This window comes from Vitis vinifera, chromosome 17, assembly GCF_030704535.1.
Source record: "Vitis vinifera cultivar Pinot Noir 40024 chromosome 17, ASM3070453v1".
Classification (NCBI taxonomy): Eukaryota; Viridiplantae; Streptophyta; class Magnoliopsida; order Vitales; family Vitaceae; genus Vitis; species Vitis vinifera.
In genome coordinates, this window is record NC_081821.1 from 7,940,701 (window position 1) to 7,959,474 (window position 18,774).

An 18,774-nucleotide genomic window follows, 5' to 3' on the forward strand; every position below is an offset into this window, starting at 1 on the left:
GGCATTGAAGTCATTTTGTAATGTAAGGGCACCTTCGTAATAAGGTTGAAAAAGGAATGAGAGTATTGTCAAATTGGACGGTCCTTCACCACCTTCTTCATTCCAGCAGTATATAATTCACTTTGACAACCTCCCTCTCTTCTTCTTCTTCTTTCCCTTCCCTCCTACCTTTTCCGTCTAAAAGTTCCCCAAACCCTAGAAAAAACTTCTTCTCTCGATCATTTTTCTTATCAAGTTTTCACTGGAATTATCCCGGGACTGGAATTTCATTTCTCTGGACTTTATTTCCAGCTCTGACATGTTATTTCCCTTAAATTGTGGAGTTTGAATTCAACGATTCCAACCCTTCTAGCCACCAGTGTTTTCCGTTTCTGTTTCCGGCGATTTTCTCATCATTGAGTTTCCTTCTGTTTCCCAATTCGATTCCATGGTTCTTGAATTTTGATTTTAATAAAGTTGGTGAAGATTTGACCCCATTTGTTGTTGTAATTTTGTGTGTTTGTTTTGAGTGGAAAATCTGGGGTCATCGATTTCCCGATGGAGAACAGCGGGGAAGCAGTAGACGATCATGGCTCGGGATGGTTCGAAGTGAAAAAGGTGTTCTTGTTTTTGTCATTTTCTTGGAAACACATTATCATTTTTACTTATTTTTTTAGTTGATCATATCAACGCTCTATTTGGTTGCTGTGAAAACAAAGGAAAATAAAAGAAAAGAAAATTTTGAGGGTTTCTTTCTGTGTTGTTTTTGTTCAAGAAATGAAAAGTTCAACTTGATTAAGGGAAGTAGTTGTATTTGGCTTAATAATCACCTCATTGATCAATGGTACCTAGGGTAAGATTGCTTGCATTTGTTGGATGGAATATTGTAGAGAAACTAAAGCTGAAATGGTGTAAACAACATTCTCCATTTTTGGGGTACTTACCTCATCATTTGTTATTTCATTGGATACATTACAGATAACCCAAAACAACTGCTAAAATTGAAGTTTTGGTTTTATGGAATCTAGGTCTTATGTCTGTGATAGGCTGCAGTTCAGCCTCAGTTGTGATATTGAGAACTCTAGGTTTGGTTCTGATCATCACCATCAATTAGTTCAATTTAAGGAATATGGAAGACACATGCTATTTGGGAAGTTAGAATACTGGCTAAAAAGACCCGTAATTAGATTATTCTCATTAGATCTTAGACTGTGCACTCTGTCCGAATAATATGGTCTCTGAAAGATTTAGTTAAGACTTTAGGTCTTTTACAGCATAGAATTAATGGCTTGAGATTACATAGTAAGTGTAGATAGATCACACTGGTCATGCCAAATAAATGAATTGCACAACATTCTTTTTTCTTTCCCCCCACCCCCCTTCCCCCTTTTTTAATAATGTTGTTGGGTAATCAATATCTTTCTAATTGTAAGTTTTTTCAAGCCGTCTAACCTTCCAATGCTGCCCCTAAGAATTTGGTGGCAAACATTTGATGGCCATTGATACTCTGATATTTAAAGTGGAGAGCATTTACTGATTATTTCCCTCTTGAGGTTCCTTCACAGGCTAAGGATTCTCAGCCATTAGTGAATTATTTTCTTGTTTGCTTTGAGAACATCCTCCCGACTGTTGGCAAAAGAGATCCTCTTTTTCCGTGTTAATGTTTTCTGGATATCTGGGCTGATTTTATACTTTCTTCCATTATTCTTCTGAGGTTCCTGATGTGTCAATTTCAGAAGAAAATAAATTATAAATATGTTGAAATTATTTTAATTCTATGGATTTGATTCAGTGGTGGTGAAGAAGAAAGCCTCCAAAGCCCAGTAAAACTGCCTGAAGTTCCACTACTTACTGTTTGACTCTAGCAATGGTGAATATTCTGAAGCAATTACTATAAGAATCTTTTGGAGCTTTTACACCATGACCAGCTTTGTCAACTGAAAGTAGAACAAATGGCATCTGTAAGTGCCATGCCTTAGGAGTGATTTCATTGTTATCCAAGAGAACTAATTAATAGGGAGAATTTTTTTATTTAATGGTTGAATAGTCTGTATGAGGATACAGATTGATTGACAGGCAATAGAGAGGTTGCTTGTTCTCCTTTTATATCCAATCATGTGGGATTTGCTCAGAGTTTTCTCTTATTTATTTCTTTGGGTATGCTGTGTGAGCTTGCATCCCACTTGCTTAGGGAAAAGAACCAATTTTGACCTGGTTATATATGATGCTTGCTTAATATTTTGTGATGCATTGGAGGATTTCTCTCTCTCAATGTTGTTCTCATGTGATTTTCTCATATTCTTGCTAATCATATTAGGTTTCATAATTTTGCAATTGTTCCATTTTGAGTTTTTCTAGTTCTCATTGTTATGACCTAAGAGTTGACTCTATACAACTTAATAGATTTTTCAAGAAATGATCAATTTATCCCATTATCTGTAGTGCACCTTAGATCTTCTGTTTTCTTATTTCTTTTCCAGAAGCATAGAAGTAGCTCAAAGTTCTCCTTACAAAGTTGGGTCGGGGGATTTTCAGGAAAACATTCGTCTACTTTTCTGCATAATCAGTCTTCTTTAAATGGAAAAAATGGAGATTCAAATGGCAAGCGTAGATCCAAATTTCCAAAGGCAGGGGGGAATTTTTCCATGCATAGCCAGGGTAGTGCTGGGAATCCTATTCCTGTATCAAATGAAGATGAAAAAGGTGTAAGTTACCTTGATAAATGTGTAGTTAATCAAGATAGTGGATGTTCCAAATCATCCCAGTCGGGTACCACACTTCCAACAAATTCTAATAGTAGAACTGGTAACGTTCAAGAAGTTCCTCAAAAGGATAAGCCTGATGTGGTTCACAAAATCAAATGGGGTGATCTTGAGGAGGATACTTTTGTACAGAATCAGGAAAGCTCTGTGGGGCCTGAAATTAAGTTTGGTGCTATTTCAGATAATAATCTGCCAGTCTGCAGGAATTCTGAGATTAGTAATGATTTGGTCTCGTGTGTTTCTTCTTGTACTGATCCTCTAGGGAACCACCTGGAGATAATATCTGGGAATGCTGATGTTGTTGCTAACGAGAATTCGTTATCTCTTGGGAATGAATCAATTGAAGGGAAATCTACAAAGGTAAATGAAATATCTTTGAAAGATATGGAAGTATTGGTTGAGGATGGTGGAACAGGACCAAAAAATGATGTTTCATATTGCAAGGAAGTTCACCATGAATGTGTCAAACTGATAAATGATTGCACTTTAAGTTCTAGTTGTCCGACTGGTGGAGATGCTGAGATGACAGTGAAACTTCAGGTACCCATCATTATGTCTCAGGATAGTCATTCAGAAATTTCTGAACTACCAGTTAGAAATGGTGATTCAACCACACTAATGGTTGTCCAAGACTCCATGTCATATCCACCTGAAAATAGTGGACCTGAAGTTTCCGTAGAATCCACTATAACAGACTCTGTTGAAGTCTCTGGGGTTGCACAGGATAGTAAAATACATCATGATGCATCAAAATTGGAGATTATGAGTTCCTCTGGAGAAGGTGATGCAGGGGAAAGCAAAGAAAGGTTTAGGCAGCGGCTTTGGTGTTTTCTATTTGAGAATCTTAATAGGGCTGTGGATGAACTTTATCTTCTTTGTGAACTAGAATGCGATCTGGAGCAGATGAAAGAGGCTATTCTTGTTCTTGAAGAAGCTGCATCTGACTTTAAAGAGCTAAATAGTAGAGTGAAGGAATTTGAGAAGGTGAAAAAATCCTCTTCTCAATTAACCGATTCTACACCAATGACCATGAAAACTGATCACCGCCGGCCTCATGCTCTCTCATGGGAGGTATATATGCTTGCCTCTTTTCCTTATAAATGTGACAAATGGCTTCCAAGGTTATATTTGAATCATTCATCATCAAAAGCAACACATGCATAAATATGCTTACATGTCAGTCCTATACTGCACATCTCTCAAGAAGCTTTATTCTTGGGCTTTAGCATATCGTACCCTCATGGTGCTTTCAGTTCTCTTTCTTTCTCCGTGTTCAGTTGGGAAAATTTTGGAAGTAGGGAAAATGCTATTTATTTTTCATTGGTCATCAAAATATCCGAGACCATGAATTCCATTTTGCCATTCCTTTGACTGTTACATAGAAAATTAAATTATAAGATAATAATTCCTTATACCAGTTTCAAATTCTGAAAAGGATCAGAAGTAAACATATTTATCAATTTTTTTGGGAAGAAAATAGAAATATATTTGTTGATGTTGCACAGAAAATGTTTACAAAATTGTGTCTTGTTGCAACCCTTTAGGGCTCTGATGATGGTGATCAATGAATATAAATATTTGATATGTTTTTTTTTTTTTTTTTTCAATTCTCAAGGAATTTATTTTTTGGACAAAAACTTTTTGGCTAAGAACTTTAGTTTGACATGGTCCTTGCATTGATTCCTATGTAAGATAATTTGTTTTTACTGAGGTTGAAACTGAACAGGATTGGCATGTCATTTATCAAATTATTAAGAGCTTTATCACAAATGAGAAGGGAGTGGTTAGTAATTTTATGATGGAACTGGTGATTGAGGAATTTGTTCCATGTATACATGTGTACCATTTAGGAAAAAGGTAACCCTCATCTTAGTTAAGCTCCATAAGAGGAGAATATTGTATTTTGTATGCATGTGAATATCTACACACTTATATATTGCTTTTTAGTTTGTGTGTACATTTATTTCTGCAAGTTTTGGTTTTGGAAACTAGCAGGTGATGGAACGATTATGATGAATGATTTTCTTTTTCCATATATTGTTTACTTGTGAAGCTAACTCCATCAGATTCTTCTACTAAGTATTGCAAAGTCTATCTTCATTGCACCAAGTTCTATAATGTGGACAATGTTATTCACTTGATGCTGAGTGCAGGTTCGGAGAATGACGACATCTCCACATAGAGCTGAAATACTGTCTTCATCTCTTGAGGCCTTTAAAAAAATTCAACAGGAGAGAGCTAGCATGCGCCAAGTTAATGATCCAAAAATCCCAGGGCCCGAGTTTCCTATTCAATATTGTGAAGATTCAATATTGAAGCCAAGAAAGCAGGGTGGAGTTTCTGATCTCATTCAGGGCAACTTAAATGCAGAGAAGCGGAATGTTGAACCTGTCAAGTCCAGCAAGTTAAACTCTGTGCAAAATGGCCGTGTTTCTTCACAAAACTGTTCCACTTCTGATCCAAATTCATGTAGGTTACCTGTCAAGGATGGTTCTGCTTTTTCTGGAAAAGGAAAGAGAGAACATCTTGGATTCACATCTGAATCAGATAAGCTTCTTCCTAAGAAAGATACAATGTTAACAGAAAGCAACATTGAGAAAAACCCTAAACCCATGGATCATTTGAAGAGACAAATTCCTATTGCTGAAAAGGATAAGGATAAGGAAAAGGAAAAGAGAAATGCACCTTCATGGAAATCCATGGATGCTTGGAAGGAGAAAAGGAACTGGGAGGACATACTTGCATCTCCATTTCGTGTTTCTTCTCGTGTTTCACACTCTCCAGGAATGAGCCGGAGAAGTGTTGAGCGTGCACGCATTTTGCATGATAAATTAATGACTCCTGAGAAAAGAAAGAAAACCGCTTTGGATCTGAAGAAGGAAGCAGAAGAAAAGCATGCACGGGCTATGAGGATTAGAAGTGAGTTGGAAAATGAGAGGGTTCAAAAGCTACAGCGTACATCAGAAAAATTAAATCGCGTTAACGAGTGGCAGGCTGTTCGCAGTATGAAGTTACGAGAGGGAATGTATGCTCGTCATCAGCGTAGTGAGTCTCGGCATGAAGCTTTTCTAGCCCAAGTAGTGAGAAGAGCTGGTGATGAAAGCAGTAAAGTTAATGAGGTTCGTTTCATTACATCCTTAAATGAAGAGAATAAAAAGCTTATGTTGCGTCAGAAACTTCATGATTCAGAGGTGAGGAGAGCTGAAAAACTACAGGTGATAAAAACTAAACAGAAAGAGGACATGGCAAGAGAAGAAGCTGTTTTGGAACGCCGGAAACTCATTGAAGCTGAAAAGTTGCAGCGACTTGCTGAGACACAGAGGAAAAAGGAAGAGGCCCTATTTAGAAGGGAGGAGGAACGCAAAGCATCAAGTGCAGCACGTGAAGCAAAGGCCATTGAACAACTGCGGAGAAGGGAAGTTAGAGCCAAAGCCCAGCAAGAGGAAGCTGAACTCCTGGCCCAGAAATTAGCTGAGAAACTTAGTGAAAGTGAACAACGTCGTAAGTTTTACCTGGAGCAAATACGGGAGAGAGCTTCAATGGATTTCAGGGATCAATCTTCACCTTTACTGCGTCGTTCTTTGAACAAAGACAGTCAGGGTAGATCTACCCCAACCAACAATAATGAAGATTATCAAGCAACCAGCATCTCAGGTTTGGGAAGTGCTACTATTCCAACTGGCAATGTTGGATTGCAACAATCTATGAGACGAAGGATTAAAAGGATCCGGCAAAAGCTTATGGCTCTAAAATATGAATTTCTTGAGCCACCAGTTGGTAATGAAAATGCTGGTATTGGATATAGGACAGCTATGGGAACTGCAAGAGCAAAAATTGGCAGGTGGCTTCAGGAACTCCAGAAACTCAGGCAAGCAAGGAAGGAAGGAGCTGCAAGTATAGGACTGATAACTGCTGAAATGATTAAGGTACTTGTTTAGAACTTTGTTTTAAACCTTGTCGGGATCTAAATATTGACAACATGGTTACCATTGGATTTGGTTGCTGTTATGTTTCAGAGTTCATAGCTTTACAATAACTTGCTATAAATTTATGGCTTTCTCCCTAGTGAGTATAGAAAATGAAGCAGGGGTCAACTTTCTTTGGGTAGGCACATTTTGAGAGATCGTAAGGTACAAACCTACAGTCTGGTGATGCACATAGTAAATTTTTAGTTAGCTGAAACTATTCTTTACTGCTACCTATGCACAGTGTGCTCTTTGCACTTATTTTATTTGATTTTGGGAAAATCTGATTGATTTCTAATTTGTTGATTTTGATCTTGAGCACAGTTTTTGGAGGGAAAAGACCCTGAGCTGAATGCTTCTCGCCAAGCTGGTCTGGTTGATTTTATTGCTTCTGCCTTGCCTGCTTCTCACACGTCAAAACCTGAAGCTTGCCAAGTGACAATATATCTTCTGAGACTTTTGAGGGTGGTACTATCTGTGCCTGCAACCAGGAGTTATTTTCTGGCCCAGAATCTCTTGCCCCCGATTATCCCCATGCTGTCAGCTGCTCTTGAGAACTATATTAAGATCGCAGCATCTTTAAACATCCCTGGTAGTACCAGTTTGTCATCAAGCAAAGCATCAGTGGAGAATTTTGAGTCAATATCTGAAGTATTGGATGGGTTCTTATGGACTGTTACTACAATTATTGGTCATATTAGCTCTGATGAACGCCAACTTCAAATGCAGGATGGTTTGCTGGAGCTTGTGATTGCATATCAAGTTATTCACCGGCTACGGGATCTTTTTGCTCTCTATGATAGGCCCCAGGTGGAAGGAGCACCGTTTCCTTCATCTATTCTCTTAAGTATAAATCTATTGACAGTTTTAACATCCAGACCTAGAACCATTTCTTTGATTGATTGGAAATCTTTCCCAGTTGAAACAATTACAGGAAACGAAATTCAAGAAGCTAAACTTACAGAGTCTGCAGATTTTGGACATTCCTATGTAAATAACTCCAGTGGAGATCCCAGACCTCCATTATCCACACTAAATGGTAGCACAATTTTACCTCTACCAGATGTACCAGAGGATAGGCCATTAGATGAACCATGTAAAATAAATAGAAATATTGAGTCAGTATCCATAGGCAAGGATTGTGAGAAGAGGCTGGCTGATATTTCAATTGAGTTGAATAATGTTGATTCAAACATGACAGATGCTTCAGATAGCTCTCAGACAAATTTGAGTGAGGATATTTCCAAGTCTTGTATACCTCAAAAAGGTGAGCAGAATTCAAAGAATATTTGCGCTGAACAAAAGACTGAGAACATATCAAGCTTGAAGCAACCGATGGCATTTCTTCTTTCTGCTATCTCTGATACTGGCCTAGTCAGTCTTCCTTCACTTCTAACAGCTGTGCTGTTGCAAGCAAACAATAGATTGTCTTCAGAACAGGTAACCATGCGGCTAACTTCTCATATATTGGTATGAAGTTGAGAAATATATTTCGTTTCATCATGAAGAGTTTCTGTGAATGCTCTGAGATTTGTACAGACCTTGCTTCTCAAACTACAGTTTGCTTTTGTCGTTTTGGTGACTTATTTTCCCAGCCTGTGTCATGCTTATGAGAATATGTTGATTCATTTTCATGTTTGACCTTCCATCCATTCCTTTACAAATTTTTTATGCTGCAAAATTTTTGTTTGTTTTCATTGTAGGATCTCATTCTTGACATGGGTGAATGCCACATGTCACGGATTTTGCCTACAGTTCAGATGTATACAAATTTCTATGGTACATTTATGGTATTATGGCTTTGATTTAGTGGGTGCTTTAGTCATTATGATAGGTTCAGGATAGGTGGGGATCCAGGCTGTGCCCCCTCTCTTCCCTATGTCTAAGATATATCTGATTTTTTTAATAAGATTGTACAGGTCTTTTAATGGACCATGGTTCTGAAAAAGTTAAATAAACTGGAAAAGATTAACACTTTGCTCTTTGATTTATAGTGTTTTTGTATTCAGCTATTTTTTAGCTTTTCTGTCACAATGTGATTTGCTTTTTACCTTGCAACCCATCTTGTGTCATATGATTCAAGATTGAAAGTTCATATTCAAATTCAAAATTTTTGGTGTATATGGCATTGAAGTTTATTTATTTCCTGATCAAACTTTATGCTGCTAAAAACTTGAAGTACTGTGTGCTAGTGATACATATTTGGCAATAATTTTGGTATTATACATGACCAATTCCAAATTTTAACCTTTATGCTCTTGGTGGGTATTAACTCCTAACGAAGTGCTTTTGTCAACATATATATTTACATCAGATACCATCCCAAAGGCTTTAAGGACAAGCCACTTGGTTTTAAATTGTGGAAGAGAGAAAAGTATGGAGGAAGGTGATAGTACCCTACAAATCCCTCTGTCGCATTCTTTGCAAAGGAAATGGAGAATCGATAGACCACCTTTTTCTTCATTGCCCTGTTACCATTGGACTCTGACACAAGTTGTTCAATCTAGCAGGGTTGGCTTGGGTTCCTCCAAGGAGTATTGAGGACATGTTGGTTATTGCTTTTAAAGGCTTGGGGAACTCATTAAGAGGCAAGACACTTTGGCAAATCGCTTGCCTTACTTTGTTATGGATGGTATGGCAAGAGAGAAACAATAGGATTTTTGAGGATAAGGGGAGAACGGAAGAGATGTTATGGGACTTGATTCTGTTTTATTCCTCTCTTTGGGCCTCTTGTATTGCAACTTTTAGAGGAGTTCCTCTAAGTGTTTTACAACTCAACTGGACTGCAGTTGCGCTTCAAAAGTTTGAGCGTGTTGAGGTTTTTCTGTGTTTTTAGTTTTCTTTAGTTGGGTGTTTTCTCTTTTGTTCAGTTTTTGTTTTGTGGGAAGGACCTCTCATCCTTCTCTTGGTTTTCTCTCTTTCTCTTGTTTCTCTTCTTTCTCCTGTATCTTTTCTTTTATTAATATACTTTTCTTCGTTTCTGATAAAAAAAAAAAAAAAAAAAAAAAGGTATGGAGGAAGGTGATAGTTGTCCTTTCTTTGCCAAAAGCAAACAGTTCCTCAAAACCTCAGCTCTCTAGTCAAGAAATCATTCTGATAAGAACATCAACAATGAGGGTGAAAGAATGGGAATAAAGGATCCTCTTGCCTAATACCCTGAAGGCGGTAGCCCAACTTCTAGCTTCTCTGGTAATCAATACTGTATAGGACACCTATGAAATGTATCATTAAGCCACATGAGCAATCTAGAACCATGCCATTTCATCATTTTATTATCTAGGAAAGTCTACCTGACTTGGTCATAAAACCAAAACTCTCATTTTCTGATTTGGACAGATGAACCCAAGCATTTTTATCACTAATTATCGTTTATCAGTGATAGCTGCCCAAATACCATCTATGTAGGTTAATTTGCTCATCCCACTTGTTGCTATACTCTTTGTATTTGGTTCCATTAACTTTCTTTTTTTGGCTTCCAACTTCCTCTGCACACTACAAAACCATTTCTAGGTAGGTTTTACTTCATGCTTGGCATACGCTGAAGCAAATTAGCACTCTCCAACATATTTTGTTGAATATTTCTTAACTTTTCTATGAAGGCTTAGAAGTTCTCGGTACCCTCATGATTGTTACATCAATGCCAATAAGTATTGTTATTGCTGGTAAGTGATGCCAGTTAAATGGGAAAAACAAGTAATTAAGTTATGTTCTGCTTGTGATATTATGATTATGATTAGTTAGATGATTTAATTTTTCTTTTCTGTTAAAAAATTGCTAAACATCATAAACTTAAATGGGCAATTTTCTGTTTCAGGGTTCTTATGTCCTTCCATCAAATTTCGAAGAAGTGGCAACTGGGGTGCTGAAGGTGTTGAACAATTTAGCTTTAATAGATATCACTTTTATGCAGAGAATGCTAGTGAGTTATTTCATTTTGCTTGTCCTGTTTTATATTTTATTTAATTAATTAATTTATTTTTTGGTTGGATGGATTTAACTCCTTGAACTTTGTTTAATTCTGATTCTTTGATCTCTCTGCTCTCTTTTGTGAAATGCTTCTTTGATATATTCTGCTCCAAGTTTGACATTTTCCTTTTCTCCTGAATTAATTACAGGCTAGGCCAGACTTGAAAATGGAATTTTTTCATTTGATGAGTTTCCTTCTTTCCCATTGCACCAGTAAATGGAAAGTAGCTTATGATCAGGTGATTCATGATGAGTTTCCTTCTTTTACATTGTCACATCACATGCCATATACAACACAGAAACACACTTAAATATGTTGAAATGATGCAAGAACAACACTTAACATAAAACAGAATTATGTCAGAATTCTCCATCACTGGTCTACACCCTAGATTGGTGCCAACTATATCTAATGAATCAATCCTTTGACTATATTCCAAGAGGAACAATGAACTTGAAATTAAGGGTAAAATTTATGTTAATATTTATGTTTTAATATGAAGGATATTTAGTTATCATATTTTTCATGTGTATAACTGGGTTTCCAGTGAGCAATTACAAATAAGGTTCTGTTCAACTCTCCTATCAAATTGAAAAAATAAAAAATAAAAAGGAAGAAGACTTCATTTGTTCCAATGTGAATTTTTTTTTCAGAACTTATGTTTTTTTTATGTTAAGTTGCAGTTATTTTTAATCTTTGTTTCCCTTCAATCTATTCCAACATTATCTTGCCAATATTTTGTGAGATGTCTTAGTGTCTTTTTTGCATTTATTTTTTTTAATTTTCCTTTTTCTTTCCAAAGCATGACGCAAGAATCTTTTCAATGTTTTCATTGCATTCTTAAGAGGACTGCCTGCCATGCGAACTGCAAATTGGAAACTGTGGAATGTGGCACCTTTGAGTTTTGATGAAGCTCTCTTGCACTCTTACCTGCCCCCCTCCACCCCCTTCTGCAGAAGCATTCTTGAGGCATAGTTTCCCAAAAGGATTCTTGTCTTTTTTTTTTCTTCTCCATCTCACCATGGTTTTTAATAGTGAAAATGTTTAAAGCCCTAATTAGAATTCTGCATTAGCTTGGACAATGAGAGAGCTCAAATTAGGTCATGTTAGTGGCTTTGGTTTTGCTTTCTCTATAAAGGCTGCAAATAGTTAGACAATCTGATGAGAGTCCAGCCTCAGCAGGTGGATGAAATTTTGGTTGCAGGACAGTTAGATGACTGCTGTCCATAATAGATAGTTGTGATGCTAGCAGTATTGACTTAGTTTTTTTCTAATAAAGATAGATGATTCAATTGGAGGCCTCCCTTGATAAGTGCTACCAGGACTTACCAAAATTGCTGCTTGTGTACTTAAATATTTGGTCATTGGCCAGCTCTAATCCAGACATCCAAGACAAGTTTTCGTCATTTGCTCTAGTACTATGCTTCATATGTAAATTGATCTACTCCTTGATGTTCAGACAATGTTATTATCCAGTTGCTCCCCACCTGTACAAACTACAAAGTCTATGGAGACAATCCTCAATGAGAAATAAATGTTCAGTTTCATTTCCATGATGAGACCCTACTCAAGGTTAATATACAAGGCACGAGTAACCTTCCTTGTTTATACAGCAAACCTTGGGGCAGGCAGCATGGACTGTTTGGGTGTAAGCCTCTAGCGCAAGTGCCTTGAGGCATGAGTCTGTCACATCTTTTGAGAGGAAGATATAACCAGTGCTCATGCATATATTACATCGTCCAAGATTTGAGATAATAGTTTATTGTTCTTGATTCTTAACTTGCAAGGACAAAGCTTTTCTTGAGTGCAGTCAACTATTGTTCATGGCTCATGTTTGTGTTACATCATAGCTGTAGATGGAACAGGATTTTTTCTTTCTTTTAATGTTTGAAGCAGCCCTTGCTAAATATTTGTTGTCTCCTCTATGTATGCCAGGTTGGTTTGCTTCTGCTTGAATCTCTGTTGCTTCTTAGCTATTTTTCCTTGTTCCACCCTGGGAACCAAGCTGTCCTGCGATGGGGAAAAAGCCCAACCATTATTCACAAGGTCGGTGAATCTTTAACAGGATTTTTGTATCTTAAGGTGTTATTGAGAAAATCTAACTGTTGAGATTTAAGTAAACAGGTGTGTGATCTACCATTTGTGTTCTTCAGCGACCCTGAGTTGATGCCAATCTTGGCCGGCACGCTAGTTGCTGCCTGCTATGGATGTGAACAGAACAAGGGTGTGGTTCAACAAGAAGTCAGTATGGACATGCTTCTTTCATTACTGAGGTCTTGTAGAAATGCTTTGCCTGGAGTTCGATCCAATTCGATCCTAGACAGTACTCGAATGGATGATTCTAGTGAATGCAATACAGTGGGACCTGAATCTAGAAAACTTCTAATGGACGTATCTTTAAGACCCAGCCGTCATAATGCAAGAAGCACCCGGGGTATTTTAGGTAAAGGTGTTGCCTCAGGAAACAGCCTCCGACTTGGCAAGATGCGAAACCAAAGAGATAGCAAAGGATTAAAAACATGTGAAGAAATGGCCTTGAAGCACAATATGCAAGCCCCGGAAACTCCCTCTGCTTTGATGTTGCACTTTAGATTCCCTAGCAGCTTCATGGATAGAGCTGAGCAGTTCTTTTCAGCAGGGACTGCCAGCGTGGGTGATGAAGTTTGAGCGCGTCCAGGACAGTAATTCTAATTCCCCTCCAAGTGATGACATCTGCTTTGACTCCATATGCAAGATTGCATCTAGGTATTTCAAGGGAGGCCTGCGTCCCCTCCACAAACACAACATTGGTAAGCTCACTATGATCAAAAGTGCAGATTCTTTTGGAGAATCCATTATCAGGACTATAGTATGATGCTAACATATGCGTAGTTCTCCCAACATAGGGCCGGGAACCTTTACAGGAGTATACGGTGAAATTTCTTCCAATAGTAGCCAAGTTTCAGTTTGGATTCCTGAGGGTTTTTGAGGCAGGCCATACCAAAGTTCTAAAAAGTAGGCCAAAATTTGGTTAACTTTGTACACAAATTGTGAACACACTTTGAAATTTAATATCAATGATAACCAGGCGTTCAAAGAGCAGGGCTTGGGCTTCCTCATGTTAATGCTTATGGATGTGAACTTGCTTTTGACAAACAGGAATGACAGTTAAATTGCTTTGTATAGAATTTGAATTAATACCCATTGATAATTGTTGAGTTGAGTCTTGGCTGGGGTATAAAGATGTATGCCAACTCAATCCGAACATGGGAAATAATACAAATCACGAAAACTCAAATTTAACATGGTAAAAATCAGAACCCTGATCCTTTTTCTTGTACAGCCTGCTGCAGGTTCCACTAGGGAAATTGAAGTCTTATCTAATGATAAAAGATACAAAATATTTACCACCAGTATGATTGGAATAGCCCTGCATCAATCCAGCATTCCATAGAATCTCAGTCATAGCAATGCATGCTTCCAATACAAAATTTCTCATCATCAAACTCATTTAATCTGCAGGATACAACAGCCACATGGGAAATGATTCAGATACTGCCTGTTGATGCTTCACAATGGGTTTCTGAATTATTAAGCTTTGAAGGACTTAGCTCCTCGAGTTCACCTCCAGTGGTGGTGCTTTTCTGTCCAGAGTATGCACTTCCAGGAACCTTGATTAGAAGCTCATCTTCCAGTATATCCTCGTGAATCTCCAAATGCCCTTGATTCTGGATTTGGTTAATGCAACATTAGTCTGTCATATCTTAGATTATATACAAACACACATAAACTTGACCCTGCTCAAATATCACCACCAGACAAGAAAAGGAACTTGGTGGTTGAAACTTGCAAGACGATGAACAGTATCATAGCTCAAGAACTGTGATATTACAGCCACCATGGGGTTCCCTAAAGCACACATATTTACTATTTTCATGGACAGTCAAATACATGGTCCACCATCTTGAAAATCATTGCACTGATTAGCAATATATTGGTCAAACAATTCTGAGTTCCTCATCAACATTGACTCAACAGAACTACCTCATTTATCTTCCTATGTAAATAATTCTGTGGTAACATTCAGTCAGTCCCAGGGTTCAGAAAGCAAATGCTGTTGACATGGACTAAGGAGCCAGAAGCATCAAAGCATGACAAACCCAAGGCTTATATTTACCACTACTCTCCTAGAAAGTAAAATGTTGGGTAGAAATTAGTAAAAATCATAGAAAAAAAATTATACCTTTGAATTACCGCAGGTGTGTTTCATCTTTGCATCATCTTTTAGGCTGTTCATGATGACTTTGAGTTGTTTCTTAGCCTTGATTCTTACTGATCGACGTTCAGCACATTGTGCTGCAGTAACATCCGAATGACAACCCACACACAAAGTCCTCATGTTCTCTAGCCTGCATTCACCTGAGGAAAATTTCCCCTTTAAAAATGAAGCTAAAAAAATAAGCTTGAAAGAACAGAGAAGGATTAGCAGCAGCCAAAATGAGGCCCATTTAATCAATAACAATAATAATAATGGCATGTATTGACAAAAAGTTAGCTAAATGAGTTGTTGATCAGCTAGCAACTCAGCAAAGTCCATGCAGAAAGCTCAAGTAGAAACCAGATGCACAACAAATGTTAGTGCAAGTGAAAAAGCATCAGGTGGGCAAATCAGCTTTCCAGGAAGAAGTTCTTGAATGTATCAAAGATAAAATAGTACCATACGAATCATACCTCCCCCTTGGTACACAGGAACAATGTGGTCTGCATGCCATGCATTGCCTTCAGTTGGGTCATTAACAAGCTTATCCAGTCTGCAACATATCAAACAGTACTGGATCAGGGTTCTGGACCATATTGTCACTTGGGGGTCATGGGTATGAGAAATTAAAAATTTGCCAACAGTTGCAGTGTAAAAACATAACTCTTACCCTTCCCGAAAAACCTATGAAGCACCATTAGTATGATTAAAGATCAAGAGTTTCCTTGTAATATGGTTAAATATACTATATTTGGCTAAAAAATATATCAGGAAAATAAAGATTGTATGAAAATTTTAGATGGAAGAAGTATCAGAGCATAGGGTTCAAAAAGCATGTAACATCTAACACTCTCCAATCCATATAATACTATATAATGAAATCTACTTTCTGTGTGCATTTCATTTTGCCTTTGTGCTCCTGTCACTGTTATTGTTGATATTCATTTTGTACCTTCTTTTCTCATGTTTGTAATTGTTTACATCCATTCCATTATGTTGCACAGTTAAAGATACTAAAGTTGTGATAAATCCATATATTTTAGAAACTATCGTTATTTTCAAAATAATTTTTGGCATTAACAAATTAATCCTGAATGAAGATGTTTTATACATAATAAAAGCCTACCTTTGTTGAGTACATAATCTTGGTAAAATTTCATAAGAAAAGTTGTTTGAAGTCCTCAAAAATGTCATTTGGAGACAAACTGTCAAAGCCCACCATCTAGTTTATCAAATGTCCATTTAATAAGCTTAAGTCAATGATTCTAGCTCATATCTTTATCAAATTATATCAAACACTGAGGATGATGAAAAGATGATTGAAATGGTTTACTCTATTCAAATAACTTAAGAAATTACTGTTCAGAAAGGTTGGTTAGTCTAAAATCTAATTATTTATATATCAGCAAGACAAGATTTTTGGGAAATTCACAAACTACATAGAGGCCATGCTCATTTGTTGATGAGTTGTTTGTCTGAATGTCACGTATAAATCAGTCCACTATCTTCATGAAACAACATATCCTTTTTTTTTGTTTCCTTACCATTTATGGGACAACATTGTCTTTAAAAAACAGGCTATTATATATTTGTGAGCCACAAATGGGTCTTTTGTGGGTCCTTTCTTGCATCATCATTGTTAGATAATGTATAGTTATTTAGGTTATTTACCTTTCCTTTTCCTTTTCTTTCCTTACTGTATTGTGAGTCCCACTAGCATGTATATATATACCCAAGTCCAATGTGTATTCTTTACAGTTTTTCAATAACAATAATTAGGGATTCTCCCTTTTCTCTCTCTTCACATGGTATTAGAGCCAAAGGAGAAAAAAACCCTAATTATTTCCGGTTTATCTGTGAATCCATTCTGGGAAATCTTTCAGTGACCGTGTTTCATTCCGGTCACCCTTCCCATCTCCTAAAGCTTTCCGATCAACCGTATCACTGTCAGAAAACCCTCACCGCCGGCTACTTTTCCGGCGACCTTTTTCTGACAACGTCCTTTTCCGACACCAACCATACCATCAGGTGCGCAAGGAGGAGGTCTTCAACTTTTCTCAAAGCACTGGTGGAAGAATCTTAGCCACACGCGTCTCTTCTCCGGCGGCCTGAATCTCACTCGCTGGCGCGTGAGGGCGTGTGGGTCACTTTTCGGCCACACGCTTCCACCTCCAGCCTCGCCTGACGCCGTCTAGCCACCCTCCATCTTTGCTTGTGTCATTTGAGCCCTGAAAGTGCACTTTTTTGGGGTTTTTTGTCTTCGTCGGCCCTCTAAACAGCCTTTCCGGCGACCTCCGGTGACTTCCTCTCCACTCCGAGCCCTGCACGTGTCTTAAGAAGTCCGCGATAAGCTGTATTAGGACTCTCTTCGATCCAAACGTATTTCATTCACCAGATAAGTAGATATGGCTACTAAAAGTTCCACTTTTTCCTCTGTCATATCTGGATCTCCTATGATTACTTCGGAGAAATTGGTTGGCAGTGAAAATTATTTGTCCTGGTCTGCCTTTGTGGAGCTTTGGTTTATGGGTCAAGGTTATGAGGATCACCTTGTTACGCAGGAGGTGGATATCCCTGAGGTTGACAGAGTACAATGGAGGAAGATAGATGCACAGTTATGTAGTGTGTTATGGCAATTAGTTGATTCTAAGATTCTGCTTCATCTTCGGGCCTACAAAACATGCTTTAAATTTTGGAATCAAGCGAAAGGGCTATACACGAATGATATCCAACGTCTTTATAAGGTGACTTCTTCTATTGTCAATGTCAGACAACAAGACATGGATTTATCTACTTATATTGGTCAGATTGCCTCTTTTAAGGAGGAATTCTTGACCATGATGCCTCTTACTACTGATGTTGGGGATCAACGAACACAAATTGACAAGTTCTTCATGGTTCTTAGGCTTATTGGCCCCCGTCCAGATCTTGAGACCGTCCGCGATCAGATTCTTGGCAGTTCCTCCGTTCCATCCTTGGATGATGTGTTTGCTCACCTCCTCCGTATCTCCTCCCCTCAGACTTTGCCATCTGATAACACTTCAAATTCTTCTGTGTTAGTTTCTCAAACTAGCTCTCGAGGAGGACACAGTGGTAATCGAGGTAGAGGTCAACGTCCTTATTGCACTTATTACAATAAGCTTAGCCACACTCGTGATCGGTGTTATCGGTTACATGGGCGACCTCCCTGCACTGCCCACGTGGCCCAGTCATCTAATCCTCAGTCGTCTCAGCTTCCCAGTTCCTCCACATCTCAGGGTATTTCCCTCACTGACAGTGAGTATGATGACTATCTCCGCTATCAGGCCACCAAGTCAGCTTCTGTTGCTTCTGTTGCCCAGACTAGTAATGCTTCTACTTGTCTTACCCACACATCTTCTCTTGGACCTTGAATTCTAGATTCTGGCGCTTCTGATCACATATTTGGTAATAAGGATCTTTTCTCTTCTATTACTACTACCTCTGCATTACCTATCGTTACTTTAGCTAATGGTTCCCAAACTATGGCTAAAAGTTTTGGTTTCGCTCATCCTCTCCCTTCCTTACCTCTTCATTCTGTCCTTTATGCCCCTGAGTGTCCTTTTAATCTTATTTCCATCAGCAAAATAACTCGCACTCTTAACTGTTCTATCATTTTCTCTGATAAATTTGTGACCTTGCAGGACCGGAGTACGAGGAAGACGATTGGCATAGGACATGAGTCTCAAGGCCTCTATCACCTCACCGCACCTTCAACTCCTGCAGTTTGCATTTCCACAGATGCTCCCCTCCTCATCCACAGCCGCCTGGGCCACCCTAGTCTATCCAAGTTCCAGAAAATGGTCCCTGGTTTTTCATCTTTGTCGTCGCTTGTGTGTGAGTCCT

At 38.2% G+C, this 18,774-nt stretch overlaps 2 protein-coding genes across 8 annotated transcripts in view; one reads left to right on the forward strand and one right to left on the reverse strand.

Moving 5' to 3' along the window:
• The first annotated feature begins 88 nt into the window (after positions 1–88).
• On the forward strand, positions 89–13,754 carry LOC100262175 (uncharacterized). Of its 4 annotated transcripts, none has more exons than XM_002281360.5 (8): positions 89–597; positions 2,460–3,812; positions 4,895–6,667; positions 7,031–8,146; positions 10,521–10,625; positions 10,822–10,911; positions 12,609–12,719; positions 12,798–13,754. In XM_002281360.5, exons 1-8 carry the CDS (start codon positions 538–540, stop codon positions 13,338–13,340), a joined length of 5,151 nt encoding a protein of 1,716 aa, XP_002281396.3. In that variant the 5' UTR covers positions 89–537; the 3' UTR covers positions 13,341–13,754. The 4 variants fall into 4 exon arrangements, with proteins under 4 accessions (XP_002281396.3, XP_019082049.1, XP_010663302.1 ...); XM_010665000.3 differs by having other exon boundaries at positions 120–597; positions 12,827–13,754; XM_010664999.3 differs by having other exon boundaries at positions 121–597; positions 2,515–3,812.
• Positions 13,755–13,829: 75 nt separating this feature from the next.
• LOC100267344 (uncharacterized) overlaps positions 13,830–18,774 on the reverse strand; it is a 43,901-nt gene continuing 38,956 nt past the window's right edge. For 3 of the 4 annotated variants that reach the window (XM_059734074.1, XM_010665005.3, XM_010665001.3), the window contains 3 exons: positions 15,384–15,463; positions 14,896–15,071; positions 13,830–14,380 (listed from right to left, as the gene is read on the reverse strand). In XM_059734074.1, coding sequence (XP_059590057.1) covers positions 14,201–14,380; positions 14,896–15,071; positions 15,384–15,463 — 436 coding nt within the window. In that variant the 3' untranslated portion in view covers positions 13,830–14,200. The remainder of the gene's footprint in view (positions 14,381–14,895; positions 15,072–15,383; positions 15,464–18,774) is intronic. The other variant, XM_010665002.3, reaches the window with a different exon arrangement.